Genomic DNA, 18,835 nt, shown 5'->3' on the forward strand with positions numbered 1-18,835 from the left:
ATTTACAAAGGAAACTGTTTTTTATTTTTATATATTTTTCTTACAGATTAATTGATAACTTGTTTTGAAATCATAATTCAAGCAGATGTATTAATTTTTGATTACCAAAAAAAAATGCCTGGAACATAGAACATGTAGACCTTTTGCAGTTACATGGAGTACATTTTGTATGTCAAAATTGCAGCCGTGCCAGAAACCTGTGGGTTGCAGGTTCGCTCCCTGCCTCTTGCCATACAAATCACTGCCGCTGTGTCTTTGGGCAGGACACTTCACCCTTTCCCCCAGTGCCGCTCACAGTGGTGATGAAGGATGGGTGGTGGTTGGAGGGGCTGTAGGTGCGAATTGGCAGCCACGCTTCCGTCAAGCTATCCCATTTTCTACCGCTTGTCCCTATCGGAGTCGCGGGGGGTGCTGGAGCCTATCTCAGCTGCATTCGGGTGGACAAGTCGCCAACTCAACACAGACAGACACACTAGGGACAATTGCATGTCTTTGGGGGTGGGAGTAAGCCGGAGTACCCGGAGGGAATCCATGCAGTCATGGTGAGAACATGCAAACTCCACACAGTGTCGCAGTGTCCCGAGACCAGGATCGAGGCACACGCACTAAGAAAAGCCCCTAGAAAAGCGCTATATAAATCTAATCCATTATTAATAGAGTTAACCAGAAATTGATTTTTGTCCAGCCTTTTATCGGCCACATAAATGTTGTGGCGAACCAAAATCTTTTTTTTTTGGCTGACCATGTAAAATGACATGGCGGGCTACCTTAAATGATGTGGCCCATGGGCCTTGAGTTTGACACCTGGGATCTACAGTATACTAAGAAAAAATATTGTTATTAAAATAAGTATGTTTTACTTTTATTTTAGGCCTTGATCCTTGCTTAAATTTCATTTGCAGTGAAGCTTAAAGCTGCCACTACTTTCTCTGTGCTCATCTTACCTCCAGTCTGGCTCTCTCCACATCTTTCGGGAGCCTGTTCCGACCTCTGGTGGTGACAATGAGCGCTTCATAGGGGTAAACCTGCATGGCAATACATACTGTACATTATTTTCTTCCTTACTCATAGTGACAGTGGAATTATTGTACAACATTTTTACAGGCCGATGTGTAAATTCCTTACCGTGTGTTCTGCTGTTATCAAAATAGAAGAGATTAAAGTTAGTGCAATTATTACGTTTTTTTTTACATGAATAATATTGTATAATGCATTTAAATATACCTCTGGTTGCCCAGTTGACCTCATTGCTGTCATATTGGTACTGGTAGCAGTCTGCACTCTGAGGCTACAGTTAAAAAAAACAAACAAACAAAAAAACGGTGGACACATTCTTATTTGAGGCAGATCACATGCAAAAACGATGACATCACATTTTAAAGATGCAATGTGTGTTTATTCAAAGTCAGTCTTACTCGTTGCATGCCATTGCGTCTATATCCTGGAAGTGAGGCAGACTTGCAAACAAAATCTGAATTACATAAGAGAAAAAGGAACACAAGTATGAATGAAAACATGAAAAACATATCTGATTTCAATTGTGGATACATGGAAATAAAATAGCACTGTCAGGTCAGGGCCAGAAGATGGCGCTCACCACAAACAAAGCTAATGGGGAAGCTTTCTGATATTTGTACTTCAAAACACACAGCCTCTGTTTTGTGATACCATTATAATTATATAGTTATTGTCAAACTTGCATAGGTTTTTGGGTAGGTAACTCACCACTGTCAGTGCTGTATTGGGATCGTGGTGCTGTGAAAGGCAAACAAAAAAAACAATTAAAACCATTTAATGCATACATAAAAAAAGATGTAAATGACACACTTTACTTTTTCCATTAAGCATTGGGAGGATCACACAAATTCACATGTACGATAGGTAAGGAAGACGCCCATTTAATTGCTATATGTGGCTTTATGCCCTTGTTGTTTAAGTGACCCCTCCCATCTGAAGAAGAGCTTTAATGAGAGATCTTACTGCTCATAAATAAAGCAGGATTTGGGACACAGCTGTGTGCATGCAAGAATCAGACACATACACACAAAGATGCACAGACAGAGCGGGTAGAATGTAGGGAACCGTGTCAGGGGGGAAGACAGAGGAAGAGAAAGCTGGAAGTGGCATGCTAAGCAAAGAGGGAGATGACGAAAGAGATGGAGCGTGCAAGTGAAAAGAAGCACTTGAAGAGGAAAAAAAATGGGCGAGCGGATGGAGACAAGCTGCTTTGTGAATGTCAGGGGCTAAAATAACAACGTCAGTGGACAATGACGCTTGGGGAGCTTCAGCACATCTGGCACTTGTGCACACCTGGTTGAGTCTCTGTTGTCAATGACAGAGCAATGTGAGTGCATAAAGTCCAAACAGTGCTGGTATGCCTGCTGCTGTTCAACCAAGCATGAGGCTGACAGCAGCTGTTCACAAACCAACCTCCCCCCGTTACTAACCATGAACCTATCCTGACATGCATCCAATCCACAACCCTGCTACACTCATAAAAAGACATGTTAGACACCAGGCATACACAACATGAAAAAGGGTATTAATTGATTTGGTCAATGAAAATGGTTAATTAGATATTGCATTATACAGCTCAGTATCATTTAAATACTTTCAACTTTGTGAGAACAGGTTGAAGCCCTTTTATGTCTTTGTTCTGCAAGAACTTGAGAGCCCTGACCCTTAACCCCATATAGGAACTGTCAGATGAACTACAACTAGAGCTGGTGGGCCAGAAGGCCTTCTCTCAGGTCTATTATCAGTGACCTCTGGCCTAAAAAAGGTTATGCATGGACAAAAATTCCCAAAGACAAGTCCAAAATTGTCTACAAAGTATTTTCATAGGAGCTGCTGAGGTGTACCAATAAAATAATGAATAATGAAAATAAATACATAAAATGTAATTAAAAAAAATAAAGTCCATTCATCCATCCATCCATCCATCTTCTTCCGCTTATCCGAGGTCGGGTCGCGGGGGCAGCAGCCTAAGCAGGGAAGCCCAGACTTCCCTCTCCCCAGCCACTTCGTCCAGCTCTTCCCGAGGGATCCAGAGGCGTTCCCAGGCCAGCCGGGAGACATAGTCTTCCCAACGTGTCCTGGGTCTTCCCTGTGGCCTCTTACCGGTCGGACGTGCCCTAAATGGCATCCTGACCAGATGCCCGAACCACCTCATCTGGCTCCTCGCGATAAAAATAAAAATAAAGTATGGTATTTTATTGTTTTGTACTAGACGGACTAACGCAACTTTTGTTAAAGAGGATTTAAGATGAATTTAGTCTTTTCTGACTTATAAATGTTATTAGTAAGTTGGACACTCGTTTTAAAACAATGCCAGAGCGTCAAATTATAAGTTTTATTAATTTTGTTATGAGCTTGGATTGCCTCGGATTTTTTTGGGGATGTTTTTTGTATGCCTCTGTTCGCAGGGTTTTCAGTCGGGCTATGTTGTGACCTCAATGCGAGGTGGATGTTCCTATTTGGACATTAAGTTAAGCTAATGTCCACATGTAAAATTGATAGCGCAGGCAAAGTTTATCTACTAAGCTTGCATCTCTTTAGTGAGCAGAATCACAATTCTTTTAGCGTGTCTGTCTTCATGAATATGCAGAATAAATGCCCATCAGCAGAACGCCGAACAATACTGGGAGAAAACAATTAAAATGTCATTACACACGCAATGTGATCTATCAAGACTAAAATTGTACTGTGAGTACTGTTTTGCTTCTTTATTTAGTAGTGGTAGTAGTAAGAATTTGCAAACTGACACAGTTACATACACGGCTGTGAGAAAGGAGGCAATTACGCAACAGCGTTATCGTACGTATGCTTGTAAAAATATATGGACTGTCAAAAAATAAACATATAGTCTAATCTCAATCACAAAAATATTATGTTTGTGTCCGCTGGTGTTTTTTTAATGACATTTGTTTTATTTCCATATAGAAGATATATTAGTAACGTATCTCCTATATGAAAAAACATTTTGTAATATGCATTTTCTTGCATATTCTTCTTCACATTCACAGTTAGTGCTGTAGCCTCTCCCATGAGCAAAAAGGAAAACAAAGTGGTTTCCACTGTAGATGCACCACAGGGCTGCTTTAAAAATGCCCATAAAAAGTGGTTTGTCTGCTGCACGTTTGAAAACAAAGCAAAACACCACAGGCAGGAGCATGATAACATGGCTGTGCAGTAAATGATTGAGTGTGAAAGCCCCGAACTGTACACGCAAAAAACCTCTTTTAAAAAGGGCGGTCTGCAACACGTTTCAATTATACAAGCAGTCTCAGTAGATTACACGAATTTTATAGCTTGTACATTCTATTTAGCGCTTGTTATTTGGATCTTAGTAGATCAGGCCCAAAATGGAGTCTGGTGCTTCCTTACATCCGTTGATGGTGTTGTTGTAGGCCGTGGAGCTGTAGCTTGTCGTGTTGAGGGTTTCCTTGCTCCCACTACGAGAATTCCTCGCACTACCCCAGGGGTCGTTGTCATAGGAACCAGATCTGGCTTTCATCTCCTCCTTTAAGATCATCCTCCCTATGCCACTCCCAATCTAAGAGAGACATGGGCAGTGGAAAGTAGTAGAAACATTAGAGACATTTGATGTACAGAGTGAACAGAGAGCAGAGGAGCAACTACCAAGAATAGTTTAGGTACCATAACCTAAGAAATGCATTATTTATGCTGCTTCTGACATCATGTTGAAGTACGGTGGGTATAATGAAGCGCTTACTCTTTGAAGACCGTGGCTCCAACTCTCTTCATCTCCTCCTGTTGAGAACCGTCTCCTCGGCACTCGATAGGCTGAGAAGGAATACAGAAATACAGATCAAACAAGGTATTTCTTAAATGAATAGGTGAATAACCACTAGTCTGATGACTTTGGTGCAGTGGAGACAGTAAATGTGGCAAGACGAGTCGGGTCGTTCCTACCCCTGGGGGAGCTGGGGTACGGGTAGTAGTCACACTCAGACTGGGTGTATGGCTCAGGAGAGTAGGTGGACAGTCTGGAAGACCTCAGGATGTCCTCACTGGTCCTACTTTTGGTGGCTGCATTCAGATGATTGTCTGTGAAGAAGTAATAAAAAAAAAAAACAGATGTTAACGGCTGATAAACCATTTACACCTGACATCCCGGTGTGTCAAACCAGATTAAAATGTTGTCATTCAAATTAAGTACATAGTTGAATGCAGTCATCCGTCTTCAAAGCTTTTGCTAAGTTAAATATTCCAACACCTGCCAAAAAAAGGGGCTAAAAACAAAGCGCAGAGAAATGTGTCAGTGTTATTTGCTGAGACAGATAGGAATTCAACTAAACTAATTATCTCCTGATTTGCCCCAGAAAACTTTTTAGTGTCAAAATAATCATATATCCTCCTGAGAATCAGCGTTCTCTGCATTGGACAGTTGTTATTGTCTATTTCTTTTGTCAGTTGGAAATTTGGACAAAAAAATAGTTTGCTCCCATTATGCAACAAGTTTGTAAAAATGTGAAATGTTGACTTTTTAATTGCTTGTATAAATATATTTGGGTCACTGGAATTACCGATAAGCTATCAAATAAAAATAAAAATTATATAAACAAGTCATTTTTATGTCCGCTGTGTATTTTAGAGAAAGTGTCTCTAAGCAAATCATACAAATTTTGACCTTATTTTGATGTTTGTCTGCCCATGGCTTGGACAATAAGTGTTTCTCGCAAATAACTGACACCATGTCATAAGTGCAAACTCGGTTTCTGTTTGCAACTGGAAGGGTGAGGTATGTAATGTAATTTTCCTTTGTTGTAGAAATATGACTTGGGCTGTACAGTAGTTTTCTAGGTGAAACATGTATTTAAGCTTGCGACACATTCCTTATCTTTCCACAGCTTCCTTACTGTCTTAGGCCAGCACATTACGTCTGACTACTACTGCAGTGGAATCGCCTGGGTGAGCAGTATCTCATTTAAATTAAACAGGACAGGACAGCCCCCCCCCCCCCCCCCCCCCCCCCCACCAGTCCAGGTTGTTCTGAACAGGGCTGTTTAGAAGGGCTTACTAGTGTGCTTTAATTCTTAATCTTGGGTATTTTGACTGAAGCATGTCACAAACCTTTGCAGTTTATAGAGGACATAAGTCTAAATTGGTTAAATGGTATTGTGTAGCCTTTGGTAGAATGCTGGGTGGGTCAAAAGTTTCCACTAGTGATGTTCCGATCAGTGTTTTATGCTGCTGATTGAAGTGAAATCGATCGATACCAATACTCATCACATTTTTCAATGTATTGATGGTGAATGGTATTGACAGTTTAACAATATCAACACTATTTAAACTAGTTCCTTATTCTCTTTTATTACATACAATTGTGTGTGCAAAACAAAGTCAATAATACACAAGAACTAATCAAAATCAAAAACTACTATCTAATGTGTCTATGGATGTTGTCATTCATCCATGTTATTGTATTCTAAGAGCATTATATCAATCATAACTGGACAGTTAAGTTACTATTTCCAACTCTTTTGATCCCTGTCTTGCCCTCAAAGTCCTCCCGTTCATTTACACTACTCAAAGTTTACTAAACACTTATATCTTGGTGTTGTTTAGAGCTGCTAAGTGGTTAGCTCAGCTATTAGCATGACTGCTCGTGGCTTGCTCTCGTTGTGTAACATGTTTAGCCTTGTCTTCCAGTGATAAGGTTATGTGATAATGATTCTTAAGATACTAAGAAATGCACTTTTTTGCCACAATGGAGGCGATTATTATTAGCTACGGGGAGAAGCTCCACACTAAGTATGGAGACACATGGTTAGCTGCTAGAGCCACCTGTCGGCCGAGTAAAAATAAATAGTGTCAGCCAGAGGGCATCGGCATCAAAAGGCATGAGTTGGCAATGGCGATCACATTTTTTCATGAAAATATCTATTAATTGACACATTCTTAGTTTCTACCTTCACCCTCACAATACTACAGTAGTCGGCTGTATGTTATCAATATTTATGTATTTTCACAGGTATTTTAAGGTTTAAAGGTCCCACAAATATTTAATAGCGTCCAAATAAGTAAAATCATAATATTTTATCTTTTTTCTGCCATATTTAGATATTTTTCAAGAATAGGTTTGGAATATAAAATGCCGTAAAAACCTATAACATGCATCCTGCAAGAAAGAGGAAAAAGACTGCATGTGCATCTGTCTTTGAAGGATCCTTAGAATTGAGACAACCTTAGTGTGGTAAAGTTATGTCATCCACGTCAAATGCAGCCTCCGAAGCTAAATACGAGGTCTAAAAACTGTTAAGTCTGCAATAGCTATTGGGCATATAATATTTAACAGATCATATAAAACTCTATCATTTGTGTGCAATTAATTGTTGCTTAATCAGATTTTGAAGCGATTAAAGGGGAACTGCACTTTTTTGGAATTTTGCCTCTCAGTCACAATCCTTATGTAGACAAGAACACGTTTTTCTTTTTTAAAGCATTCTAAATAGTAAATCAATGGGATCAAAAGTCGGCTTACAATGGAGCATAAGAGGAGTTGCTCTATTCTGCCTATAAAGCCCTTAAAAACATCTAAACACCTCCATTAACGTTTATAAAAGTACTTAACAGGCACATTTTTAATAACATGTAATATTTACATACAGATTTTGCTCATGTTAGGTATACGCAGCGCATTAATTTCAAAAACGCATCACAACATTCCCCTTTTCCCTTCCGCAAAATCTCTGTTTAATACTCACTGCAGACTTCATGAAAGCCAACAAACATAATACAACACCACTTACTGTACATTATCTGCTGTCACTAGGATGCCAACTGCTACAATTTTGTTATATTCCGGTTTAGATGAAAAATTACTCATAATCCTCGCAAAGAAAAAGAGGGTGGAACAAAATGTTTTTTAGTGTCTTTCTAGCCATTCCCGGGTCTAAATTGGCCGTCAAATTCTACCAACTTGTTGGATTATGTCCCCATTCTTCTACTATCAAGGTAAGAGGCATGATTTATGATCTAGAACAGGGGTGTCAAACTCAAACACAGAGTGGGCCAAAATTTCAAACTGAACAAAGCCGCGGGCCAGGGTTGAACAACTTAACCTTTTTGATAGGGACCCAAACAAGTTTTAATAGGGACCCAAACAAGTTTTGCATTTTACCACCAAACCCTCCCGCCCCCACACCCACACACACCTTGTAGCGTCCCGGAAGAGTTAGTGCTGCAAAGGATTCTGGGTTTTTGTTCTGTTGTGTTCATGTTGTGTTACGGTGCAGATGTTCTCCCGAAATGTGTTTGTCATTCTTGTTTGGTGTGGGTTCACAGTGTGGCGCATATTTCTAACAGTGTTAAAGTTTTTTATACGGGCACCCTCAGTGTAACCTGTATCGCTGAAGATCAGGTATGCGTTGCATTCACTTGTGTGTGCGTGCCAGAGCTGCACATATTATGTGACTGTGCCAGCACTCGTTGGACTGGACGAAAACGTGATGTGACAATTTTTGGGAGGGGCACTGAAATTTGGGAGTCTCCCGGGAGGGTTGGCAAGTATAAGATTTAGCGGTGTTACCGCGGCACCGCCGCTATATATAATCGGCGGGCCAGCTCTAGTGTTAATTTTATATCGCCTCAAGGGCCAAGTGAAATTACACGGCGGGCCAAATATGGCCCGCGGGCCAGAGTTTGACACCCATGATCTAGAATAAACTTCCACGAGCTTCGACGCGAGAAAGCAACTCACCAGCCGATGATGTCAACATAGCCACACAAGCTAGTGATCACGGCGATGCTATAAATAGTTTGTCTGTGTTGGCGCTTATAATAACAATATCACTAATACTTGGTTAATATTCCAGTCACAAAATGTAAATGGAGTGTTGTTGGCTGCTTTTGGATCGTTATATCTTGGGTTTTATGGGCGGAAAAGAGGACAATCTCATTGGCTCTATTTTAAGCAGACTTTTATTTACATTTAACTTAGAATGCATTAAAAAATACACCGTTGTCTTGTCTTTCATAATGATTATAATGATGATAATGATGATAGGCAAAATTCCAAAAAAAGTGCAGTTCCCCTTTAAAGCAAAATGCATTGCAATACTGAGCTGCAGCCAGCAGATGCGCTGTGGTTTGATACAAGTAAAGCCACATCCATGAAGACCTCTTCTATGGCACATCTTCTCCATAAAGCATTTGTCTGTTCAATACAACACTGCCATATAAACAGCAGTTGATTTGGACAGATTAAATGACCCAAATAGCATCCTCAAATTTAAGTCCTTGAAAGTAATTCCATTTTGTAAAACAATATCAACATTCCCACTTTTGTGCCTCGAGAGTCTGCTTTTAGCCACCGTGTTGAATGTTGGATCAATGTTAGAGCAAAGAAAAAAAAGCTATTTCAAACTGAGTTTAACAACCGCTCAGCCTTAGGCAGCTATTCATGTCATGAATGTTTGACAATCATATTGATGCCTCTCTACACAAAAGCACAGTCAATGGAAGTCAATGGGGTTGACATGCAGCGTAATGTCAGATGGATCGTTCCTCCGCTCTGCTTGGCATTAACCATGATGCATTGAATTCCAATACACACAATACATGACACCAGCGACAGACATTCTTATCTCTGGGACACACACTTTTAACTTGTCTGACGCCATATACACAAGTACACAAGTATGTTCACAGAACAGTTGTGAATAGGTGCTGGTATGGATAAACAAACACAAGAAGAGAGACACAGACATGAATATATATAAACCATCTACTGACTGAGTGAAACAGGGAGTACGAGGAAGCTTACTTACAGTGGCAAGGTCACCGGTTTAATGGAGCAGGAGGTGGAGAGGAGTGAAAAAATGTGATTAGATGCAAGAAAAAAGGGGTGAAAAGAAAAGGGAAATGTTACTGGAGCACCCCTGAGGGAGATGTGACATGTGAGAGCTTTACTACGCGTATAGAGGACATAATCTGTTGTTGTAGGCTAGATGTAGCTCTAGATCTGAGAAAAGCAGCTGTTATAAAGTGACACTACATCACAAAAATCAAACAAAATAGTAAACATGTTATTGAAATAGTACATAACAGGCCTATAATGCACATTTATGTGTCTCTTGTTGGTTTGTGCTGAAACAGAATTACAATACAATTAGGTTGTCAATTCCTTATCGCAGTCATCCTTTTGCAAAATGTGCATGGAAGTATTACGGCCTGTGATGTACTTAGCATCATTTACATTGGCAGACGTGTCTGTGCACAAGTTGACACAATTCACTAAATAACCCACAAATTCCAACACATACAGAACAGAAGGAACATGCACCATTGCAAACAACCTCAAACCTCAAAACCAAGCTTCCGATCTAAAATGTACTTATGAAAGGAGACTGGGAATATAGAGCATATTTGAAGGGGAGCTATGATGATTTTCTGGACTTTTGTAACTTATAAATGTTGTTACAATGTCGGATAATCGTGTCAAACAATGCCAAAGAATCGAATTTTATGGTTCAGGCATTTTGGTGTGAGCTTGCACGCAGTTTTCGATGCCTCTGCCTGCAGTTTTTGCAGTCTGGCTACGACGTGACATCACAGCGAGGTGGACATCTGGATATTTTAAGTTAAATTTTGAGTCAAGCTCTCAGCCAGAGAGTGAGGAGCTCTGTATGAGGCCAGCTGAGTTTGAGAAAAGTTATGATAAAGTATTATTTTCATCTAATCTTGGCATGATGTGTCACATGCAGTGACATAAATGCTGCTGAAAGCAGCTTTTTTTTAACGTAGCTCTGTATCAGTCGGAAAGTGGGCAGGTGTATGTATGTAAATGTGACTGTGGAGCAACATAAATACAACATTTACACCAAAACATATCCAATACATATTATCGAAAACACAAGGAAGTGTTTTAAATGTTGAAGAAAATCATCATAGGTCTCATCTAAATTAGTCACTGTATTAAAAAGCATACACAGTAGCTAAGGTAAAACAATTTACTCAGAGAAAGCTGCTTCCTGTAAATTATTGTGGATATGGTTAAAAGCATTGAGTCCCATGTATAAAGCTGAAAAACCTCTACCCTGAATACACACTGTGCAGTTTTCCAGTGTGCGTGTATTTATCTTGCCAAGTGTACAATTCACACAGTAAATAAACTTGACTTCACTTATGGCCATTAAACAACAGCTTTTATTGTATTTATTGAATACACCTAAAAATAAAGTCAGTCTGAATGATGCTATAGTAACGTTTTGCTTGGGATTCCTCTCTTTGAAATAGTAAATGCGATGTCAATATAAAGCTAGACTCTGTCCTTACGGGGCTGTTGAAAGACATCAATAGATCAGTAATAACACTGACGCCAAGCACAGCATGACTACACTGACAGGAGGACAGGCAGGCTAAGGCGGAGCTAACTGCACTGTACCCGTTCTCTTATAGATGGGAGGCTTCCTGTAGATGTTGGGCTCCCCTGTGGCTGGTGAGAGAAAGAGGAGATGGAACATTGAAACGCATTGGCATAAAAGCAGAAAGGCTCAAGAATTTGAGTTTCTTTTGGAACAATGGGATGTGAAGAAGGAGAATTGGTTGTAAAGGACGATAAAAGAAGGTCAAGTATGCAGTATGAGGGTAAGTATAGGCGCTAAAAGGGATTAAGTGCTTAATAAGAACAGGACTTTGTTATGTGTTCACTCATAACGAACCTTCTCTTTTTTGTGAGAGTGAGATGAAGTGGTGAGGTGTCTTACCTGGTACATGGAAATGTTTTGGGGGCTGGTTGGTAGTCGGCGTGCTGGACCGCCCCTCTTGGCCATAATAAGGTGAGCTTCTACCGCTCTCGGAACCTGCAGCCAGCCGCAGCACAACCCAACAAAGGCATGAGAGCCTCAGAAATACACCGCAATCGAAATCACCTCTGAATTTAAAGACTGTTCGATTCTGCTTTATTTCAGGGAAGATACAGGTGTTAAAGTTAAAGTACCAATGATTGTCACACACACACGAGGTGTGGCAAAATTATACTCTGCATTTGACCCATAACCCTTGATAACCCTTGGGAGGTGAGGGGTGCAGTGAGCAGCAGGGGTGGCCGCCCCCGGGAATAATTTTTGGTGATTTAACCCCGAAATCCAATGGGAATTGGGGGTTAAAGGTAATGAGGTAACGGGTCCCATTTTTTATAGTCTTTGGTATGACTCGGCTGGGGTTTGAACTCACAACCTACCGATCTCAGGGCGGACACTCTAACCACTAGGCCACTAAGTAGGTGTTCAATTCTTCAGAGTTTCTGCAAGTATAGCTTTTTTGAGCTTTCAACCATCCAAACCAATTTAAAAACAGCATAATTTTTACATGTAACATGCCTTTCAAAAATAAAAACATATTTTTGATAGGTAATATTATTTGAAAATCAAAACAATATAATGTACTACAAACAACTACAGTAGTTTTATGAAGTAATGTAATTATATGGACCAAACCAATGCTGTGTATCTTTTGAGCTGCTTCTTTGTCCTGTAACAACAGGAACTTGGACATTTTTGTTTATGTTGAGTGACAGACTGAAGGGGTCAAAGTTGACAGAAACCGATATGTATGTCAGCAAAAAAGCCAGTGAGCAAGGGTAATGCTCCATCGTCCGGTTTGTTGAGTAAAGAGAAAAGAAAGAACTAAAACACGTCAGGAAAACCATTCGGCACCTTCTCCATATTTTCATGGATTAATGTCCGCTGTGTGGCTTTTGTTTTGCCGTGTAAGCACAGCGCTGCCGAGCTGCCTGGCCAAGTATGAAAATACTCGAAAATTAAGGTGCTGAGGTACCACTGTATACGTCATTATTTTGTATACACTTCTCTGGATTTTTTTTTTTGATGAAAACAATTATATAGCCATATATTGCGTCTGGCTCTTTGTAAAATGCACATAATAAAAAATGGGGGACTATCTATAGATCCACTGTCACGACTCCGATTTCTGGTGATCTTTGTGTAAAAGGGGTTGCCCGAAGTACACCGAATAAACATTTAATCATATTGAATTAAAATAAGTTGCGTGTACATGATGAGAGACTTAAAGAGACTTATGAGGAAAAGCAATTTGATTCGGCACTGATACCATGATATCACTGTAGCATCACTGTAACTTGTCAATGATCTCGCATTTCTTCTTGCAGAAAAGGTCCAATCATTTGTTGTAAAATTCCAGTATTGTGACTGCTTGGCTTTCAGCATTCACAATGGCTTGATTGATTCTAAAACGGAATGACACCACACTCACCGGGGTACGCAAAGTGCTGCGGAGAGCGTGGCATGATAGGTGACGTCCCTTGACGACTGTAGGTTGGGGAGTCAATATAACTTGGACTGGAGCATCGCCTCTGCTTTATGTCCAAGCAGTCATAGTCCTTTGAAGACAGATGAGAGGTACAACAGGACAAATTAAAAGAGTCCAGTGGTTTCAAGTGTTTAAGTGCTATTCTTGTAACACTGTGAGAGGAATGCCTACCTGAGAATAGGGAGAGAGTGTCCCAAGAGACTGCAGAATAAGAAATAAAACGTTATTTAAAATACAAAAAGTGCAGCAATGCATCAGAAGAATATACTTTATAACAATAGCTTGTATATTTAAAGTTGTTCTGCTCCTCGGCAGGCATCCATAAGTATGTTAATCGGAACAAAACAGCTTTTTGAGTCAAGCTGAGAAGAATGGTTTCAAACACATGATGAACTTGATGACCTTATCAAGATCCACACATTAAGATAAGTAAGGATTTGTATTCATTTGAATCATGCAGATTTACATAAGATTCAGTGAATAAACAGAATCTCAAAGTGGAAATTCTGTCAATGGCACTGTTTGATGTTTTGATTTTTGCACCTTTAAACAAACTCTAATTGCATATATATTGGCACCAAGTTTTTCGTTATTGATCCGTTCCAAAGGGTCAGTTTAAAAAGTTTGCTTTTTAAAATGTGCTAGCTCAAAGGTCATTTAGATTGAATTTTCCAAAGACATGCTGCTGATTAGCATTAGCAATTTTACATGAGGAGGGACATCCTGTAGAAAATGGATAAATGATGGATGGATAGATTTTTATGACATCCAAATTTGGTAATGAAAACTACAACTGTTCATGTTCAGAACAAACAGATTTGAGTAATAAGTATAATATTAACAACACTTTGTAGGGCTCAACAAAAGAAAATACTGGCACATTGACTACTGGCAAAGACTACTTCCTGGCTAAGATAACACTGTAAACTATACGCTACTGGCATCTAACATCTAAGAATTGCAACAGCATATTACAGTGTACTTTATTCTACAGTACAATACTTGCTAATGCCTCAGAAGTGTAAGAAAACAAGATAACAACTGAAAAGCACAACTCAGGGTTAAATGTTGGATTTAAAAGTATAAAACTATTTTTATACAATAACATTTATTAACAGATATGAACACATACAAAAGTCCCGACAATTGGTACAGTTGAGTACCAGTATCGATTCCAAACTAAGGTCAAGGTACCCACTCGAACCCCGAAAATATTTTTGGTGAAAATGTTCGCCTAAAACAACATCATACTAAAACCGGGCTGAATGAAAACCGAGGCACCACTGTTACATAAATAAACAAATACTAACTGTACTAAGACAAGCAGCTCAAAGGCATTTTTTAGGGGGTCCATTTGAACATTTTAGCCTAAAAAAGAGAGACGAGTTCCACATTTGGCCAGGAGTGTGTCGCAGTAGTACCTCCCCATAGATGTAAGTGTCTAGCCTGTCATCAGAGGTGTATCTGTGGTAGGGCTGGTATGAGGAGGATATGAGGTCTGGCTGCTGGACCGCATAAATGGCTTTGATCTTTGGTAGGGCAGCTAGGTCCTTATAATCTAGGAACTCATGCTCCAATCTGGCCTGGAGAGAGGACACACACGTACGTACACCCACCAACACAGACACAACAGCAACCGCATAAACGACACCCAGAAAACAAAAGTATGGAAACTCCACAAGTGATGACAAATAGAACATGCAGCTGAAGTAAACTACAAGCGAAAAACACACGAGCCTGTGCAAGTATCTGCAAAGTGCATCATCAGAAGTACACTTGTACGCTGAAGCCTTTAGCAGCAGTGTAAAATGTTGACCTTCAGGGGGAATGACAGCTATAGACAGTGGGAGGGGAACAGGAAACAGCACGGAAGGCAAGTGTGCTTACACTGCATTTGTCCCTCATCCATCACCCTAACCAGAAAGGTCATTGATTAAGAGATGAGAGTCGAGCAGAGAGCAGTGACTCACGTTTGCATGCAGACAACACTTGACATACCCACACTGACAACAGGCAGCAGACCACCATGCAGTGAGCCATGACACATTTCCAAACAGAATTCTAGGAGACTGACAGCCATCACTCAGCTGTATTGAGTCCAAAATGTATGTCAACTGTGAAGCACTGATTCAATGATTTGTAGTTTCAAAGATGACCGACAATGCATTATTTGTTATGATAACATTTAAAAAGCTACATAACATGGTGATGATCTAAAGTAAGAATTATCTAACTTGGTTACGATACAGTAGCTGTGTTACTGAGAACCAATGTTTATGTACATACTGTATTTGAGTTTGTAGTCATTTCGAACCTTTTTTCAATTTCACAGTACTGGCTCAGTTTCGGAAAACTCAACAGTCATAAACAAGATATTTAGCTTTGACTTAAAATGTGTTCTGCATTTGTGTGATCACCACAAAACATTCTTAATTTTTCAGTATGTAACATGCATGTAATATTGTTTTCTTAAAAATAATGAGGCAGCAGAGTTATTAAAACACATAATTTGATTACTTCCCAAAGCGTTTGGCCAAGACTGTACAGTGGAACTGGCTTACCCCAATGCCTATTGGACTGGTTGACATAGGCAGTTGTCAACATACCTTGCACTATACTTGCACATTTTCTTGTGACTTTGGTTTTGCATAATTGTATGCAGACTACTGTGTTTTCAGGTGATATTGTATTATTGTAGTGTTCAATTGGTGTATTGTGTATAAGTCTGAGCTGTGATTCAGGGGTTGGCCTTGGGTGCAGTGGCGTTTGCCAGTTAGAGCCGTTCCAAGAGTAAAGAAGACCAAAGATAAACGATCACGAGAGATGAAGATTGTTGAATTAAGATGAACTTCATCTTCGACATCTATAATACAGCTTTGGTGTGAACATTGTTGCAATGAATGCTGGACACATTGTCAATTGGACTAAATGCTAACAAGTAACAACAAAACTAATGATCGTTGCTGCGAATGTCAAACTGACCAAGTTTTTGACAGAACACCCTTGGTTTCAGCACATGGAAGCCCAGTTCTAACTGAGAGAAAATACACAGGACGAAACAAATTTTATCCACATATCTGTTGTGATTTAACACATCTAGAATCCTCCGGGCTATGGGTGAGTACTGTAATCTACAGTAGAGCACACTCAAAGCTGCTATATTGGGTGAAACAAGCGTAAAGGTGAATAAGGGTGCTACTTCATGTTTAGAGGGAGCTAATTAAAAAAAACTTATTTAGAAAGTTGTAAACAGTTTTTTATACTTCAACTATGAACTAAGAAAATAGTTGGTTTAGTAACAATAATTCTACTTCGCGGAATTATGTTTGCCATGGTCATGTATGATATCAATTAGCAATAAACGACTGTAACCCCTTTGGTTTTCACATTTTTATGGTCTGCCATGAATAATAATGATGATCATTATGTGAGACAAAAACACATGTTTATTTTTTTATGCATATATATAAATATATAGATACTTGCAGTGTGTATATTTAACATTGATGGAGGGTTTTGAAGTTGTTTTAGAGGGCTTTGAAGACTACAACAGTAACTCCCATTTTCCGCAACCAAAAAAAAGACATGCATGTTCTTGTCGCTAATAATGATTGTGAACGATAGGTACAATTCCAAAAAAAGTGCAGTTCCCCTTTAAAATTTACAAACTTTTCGGCTTATGATCACAACCTTCTACTGGTGTGAGGCATGATTCACAATCTAGCATTGACTTTTACTATCTTAGAGGCAATGCATCAGCTCAGTATGTCAAAAGCTGCAGTAGCTACGTTACCTTGGTAAACAAGGCAGAGTGTTAATAAAAAACATTTCCTCTGCGTTAGCTCTTATGATAACAATGTTGCTAATACTTGGTTAACATGCAGGTCATGACATGTAATTAGAGCATTGTTGGCAGTTTTTGTTTTTTTAGAGGACTTTATCGGCGGGGTGCATGGCTATCATTAGCTACATGCAAACAAGCCTTTTGGCTTTTTGTGCCATCCTTTTTAAAGCATTGCATGGATTCAATTATTTAAGATGTCAAACTTCTCAATCAATCATTTAAAAAATTGTTAGACGTCTGGTACGAGACGTATTTTAGAATTTGCACTGCACAAAAAAGACAAAAACATACATGTTTTGTCTCATATAGGGATCGTGAATGATAAACAACATAAACAAAACAAGTGCAGTTCCCATTTTCAGTAATGATAATAACACAGTGAACTGGGATTTGAGGAGTTGTTCAATATGGACAGATTAGCGACATTAAGTAAACTGACTCAAGCGGCTTCCACTGTATTTGTTAGTAGTTATGGGAAACACATGCCCTGTCTTTACTGTACATTTCAGCGTGCGAACACTGAAAAATAAGTAAATGTGGAGATAGTGCCCAGGATAAATTCATGTTACATGTTTTTTCTCACTTATTTCATTTCAAGGCATGGATCCTTACATATATAGCAACAAATCTGCTTGATAAATGTCAATCTCCCAGCTGACCAGGTACTAGAAGTAACACCTCTTAGCACCTGTTTTTTTTCCAATGGACAAGCATAAATAGCGAGTACAGCCATAGCAAGTCTCAAGACACTAGTGATAAGTTAGTGTATTGCAAAAAGACATGGTGAAATCAATGTTAAGAAAGGGAAGGGTAACAAACACCACATTGATGTAGGAGCATGTGACATACTAGCTAGCGCCATGACATGAACAAACGAGCACAGAAAGTGAGGAGGCCAAAGGAGTGAGCAGCCCTCAAGTTGGTGCCTAACAGGTAGCCCCTTTGGTGTGTTATGTGTTCTTGTTTAAGGGTTTGATACAGTTCAGTAGGTGCTGGTGGATGCAAGAGTGATAATAAGGTGCAAACTTACACATATAACCCTATTGGGGGAGCCAATGGAGGAGCCTGGGGGAGAGATGGAGGTTTCTGACAGGCGTCTATGCTGTTTGGTAAAGCACAAAGCAATGAGGATACACAATTGTATTTACTGCTTCATCCAAAAAATGTATATTTATCTCACCCTTAGTCGCCTCTCTGCTCTTGCTGCCTGTTTGCATAATGGGTGCCACACCTCACATCCTGACGAGTGAAAGACAAGAACAGGTCGACATGTAAGTTTTAATGTATGGGTGCAAGCCAAGGCTGCAACTAATGATTATTTTCATCATCAACTATTGTTATACATTTTTTCAAACAGTCGTTTGGTCAAATGCTTTTTGCTTATGATCTGTTGTACACATTTGACGCTGAGTCCGTAACTTGATTTCAACACATTTTTTAAACCTAATAATTAAAACAAAATAAACATATATTGCTGACAAACAAATTGGTCAACCACGGTATATATTAAGCACAGTGAAAAATACACATGAAACTCAGAGAAAAAAGTACTGTTACGATTATTTAGCTGCAAATATTGACTTAAGGCAGGGGTCAGCAACCTGCGGCTCTCGAGCCCCACGCGGATCTTTAGTGCTGCCCAATTGGCTCTTTGGAGCTTTTTTTTTAAAAAGT

The 18,835-nt window shown here is 39.5% G+C and overlaps 1 protein-coding gene across 1 annotated transcript in view; it reads right to left on the minus strand.

Annotated features, from left to right (window-relative positions):
* LOC133648981 (actin-binding LIM protein 3-like) overlaps nucleotides 1–18,835 on the minus strand; it is a 100,879-nt gene that overhangs the window by 4,054 nt on the left and 77,990 nt on the right. Inside the window, exons 8-22 of the mRNA XM_062045608.1 lie at nucleotides 18,342–18,400; nucleotides 18,192–18,263; nucleotides 14,739–14,900; nucleotides 13,489–13,518; nucleotides 13,261–13,387; nucleotides 11,733–11,828; nucleotides 11,411–11,461; nucleotides 4,936–5,070; nucleotides 4,736–4,806; nucleotides 4,387–4,555; nucleotides 1,726–1,755; nucleotides 1,416–1,471; nucleotides 1,225–1,288; nucleotides 1,126–1,133; nucleotides 945–1,025 (exon numbers count right to left, since the gene is read on the minus strand). Coding sequence (XP_061901592.1) covers nucleotides 945–1,025; nucleotides 1,126–1,133; nucleotides 1,225–1,288; nucleotides 1,416–1,471; nucleotides 1,726–1,755; nucleotides 4,387–4,555; nucleotides 4,736–4,806; nucleotides 4,936–5,070; nucleotides 11,411–11,461; nucleotides 11,733–11,828; nucleotides 13,261–13,387; nucleotides 13,489–13,518; nucleotides 14,739–14,900; nucleotides 18,192–18,263; nucleotides 18,342–18,400 — 1,211 coding nt within the window. The remainder of the gene's footprint in view (nucleotides 1–944; nucleotides 1,026–1,125; nucleotides 1,134–1,224; nucleotides 1,289–1,415; nucleotides 1,472–1,725; nucleotides 1,756–4,386; nucleotides 4,556–4,735; nucleotides 4,807–4,935; nucleotides 5,071–11,410; nucleotides 11,462–11,732; nucleotides 11,829–13,260; nucleotides 13,388–13,488; nucleotides 13,519–14,738; nucleotides 14,901–18,191; nucleotides 18,264–18,341; nucleotides 18,401–18,835) is intronic.

The sequence above is a fragment of the Entelurus aequoreus genome, linkage group LG04 (assembly GCF_033978785.1).
Source record: "Entelurus aequoreus isolate RoL-2023_Sb linkage group LG04, RoL_Eaeq_v1.1, whole genome shotgun sequence".
NCBI classification, from domain to species: domain Eukaryota; kingdom Metazoa; phylum Chordata; class Actinopteri; order Syngnathiformes; family Syngnathidae; genus Entelurus; species Entelurus aequoreus.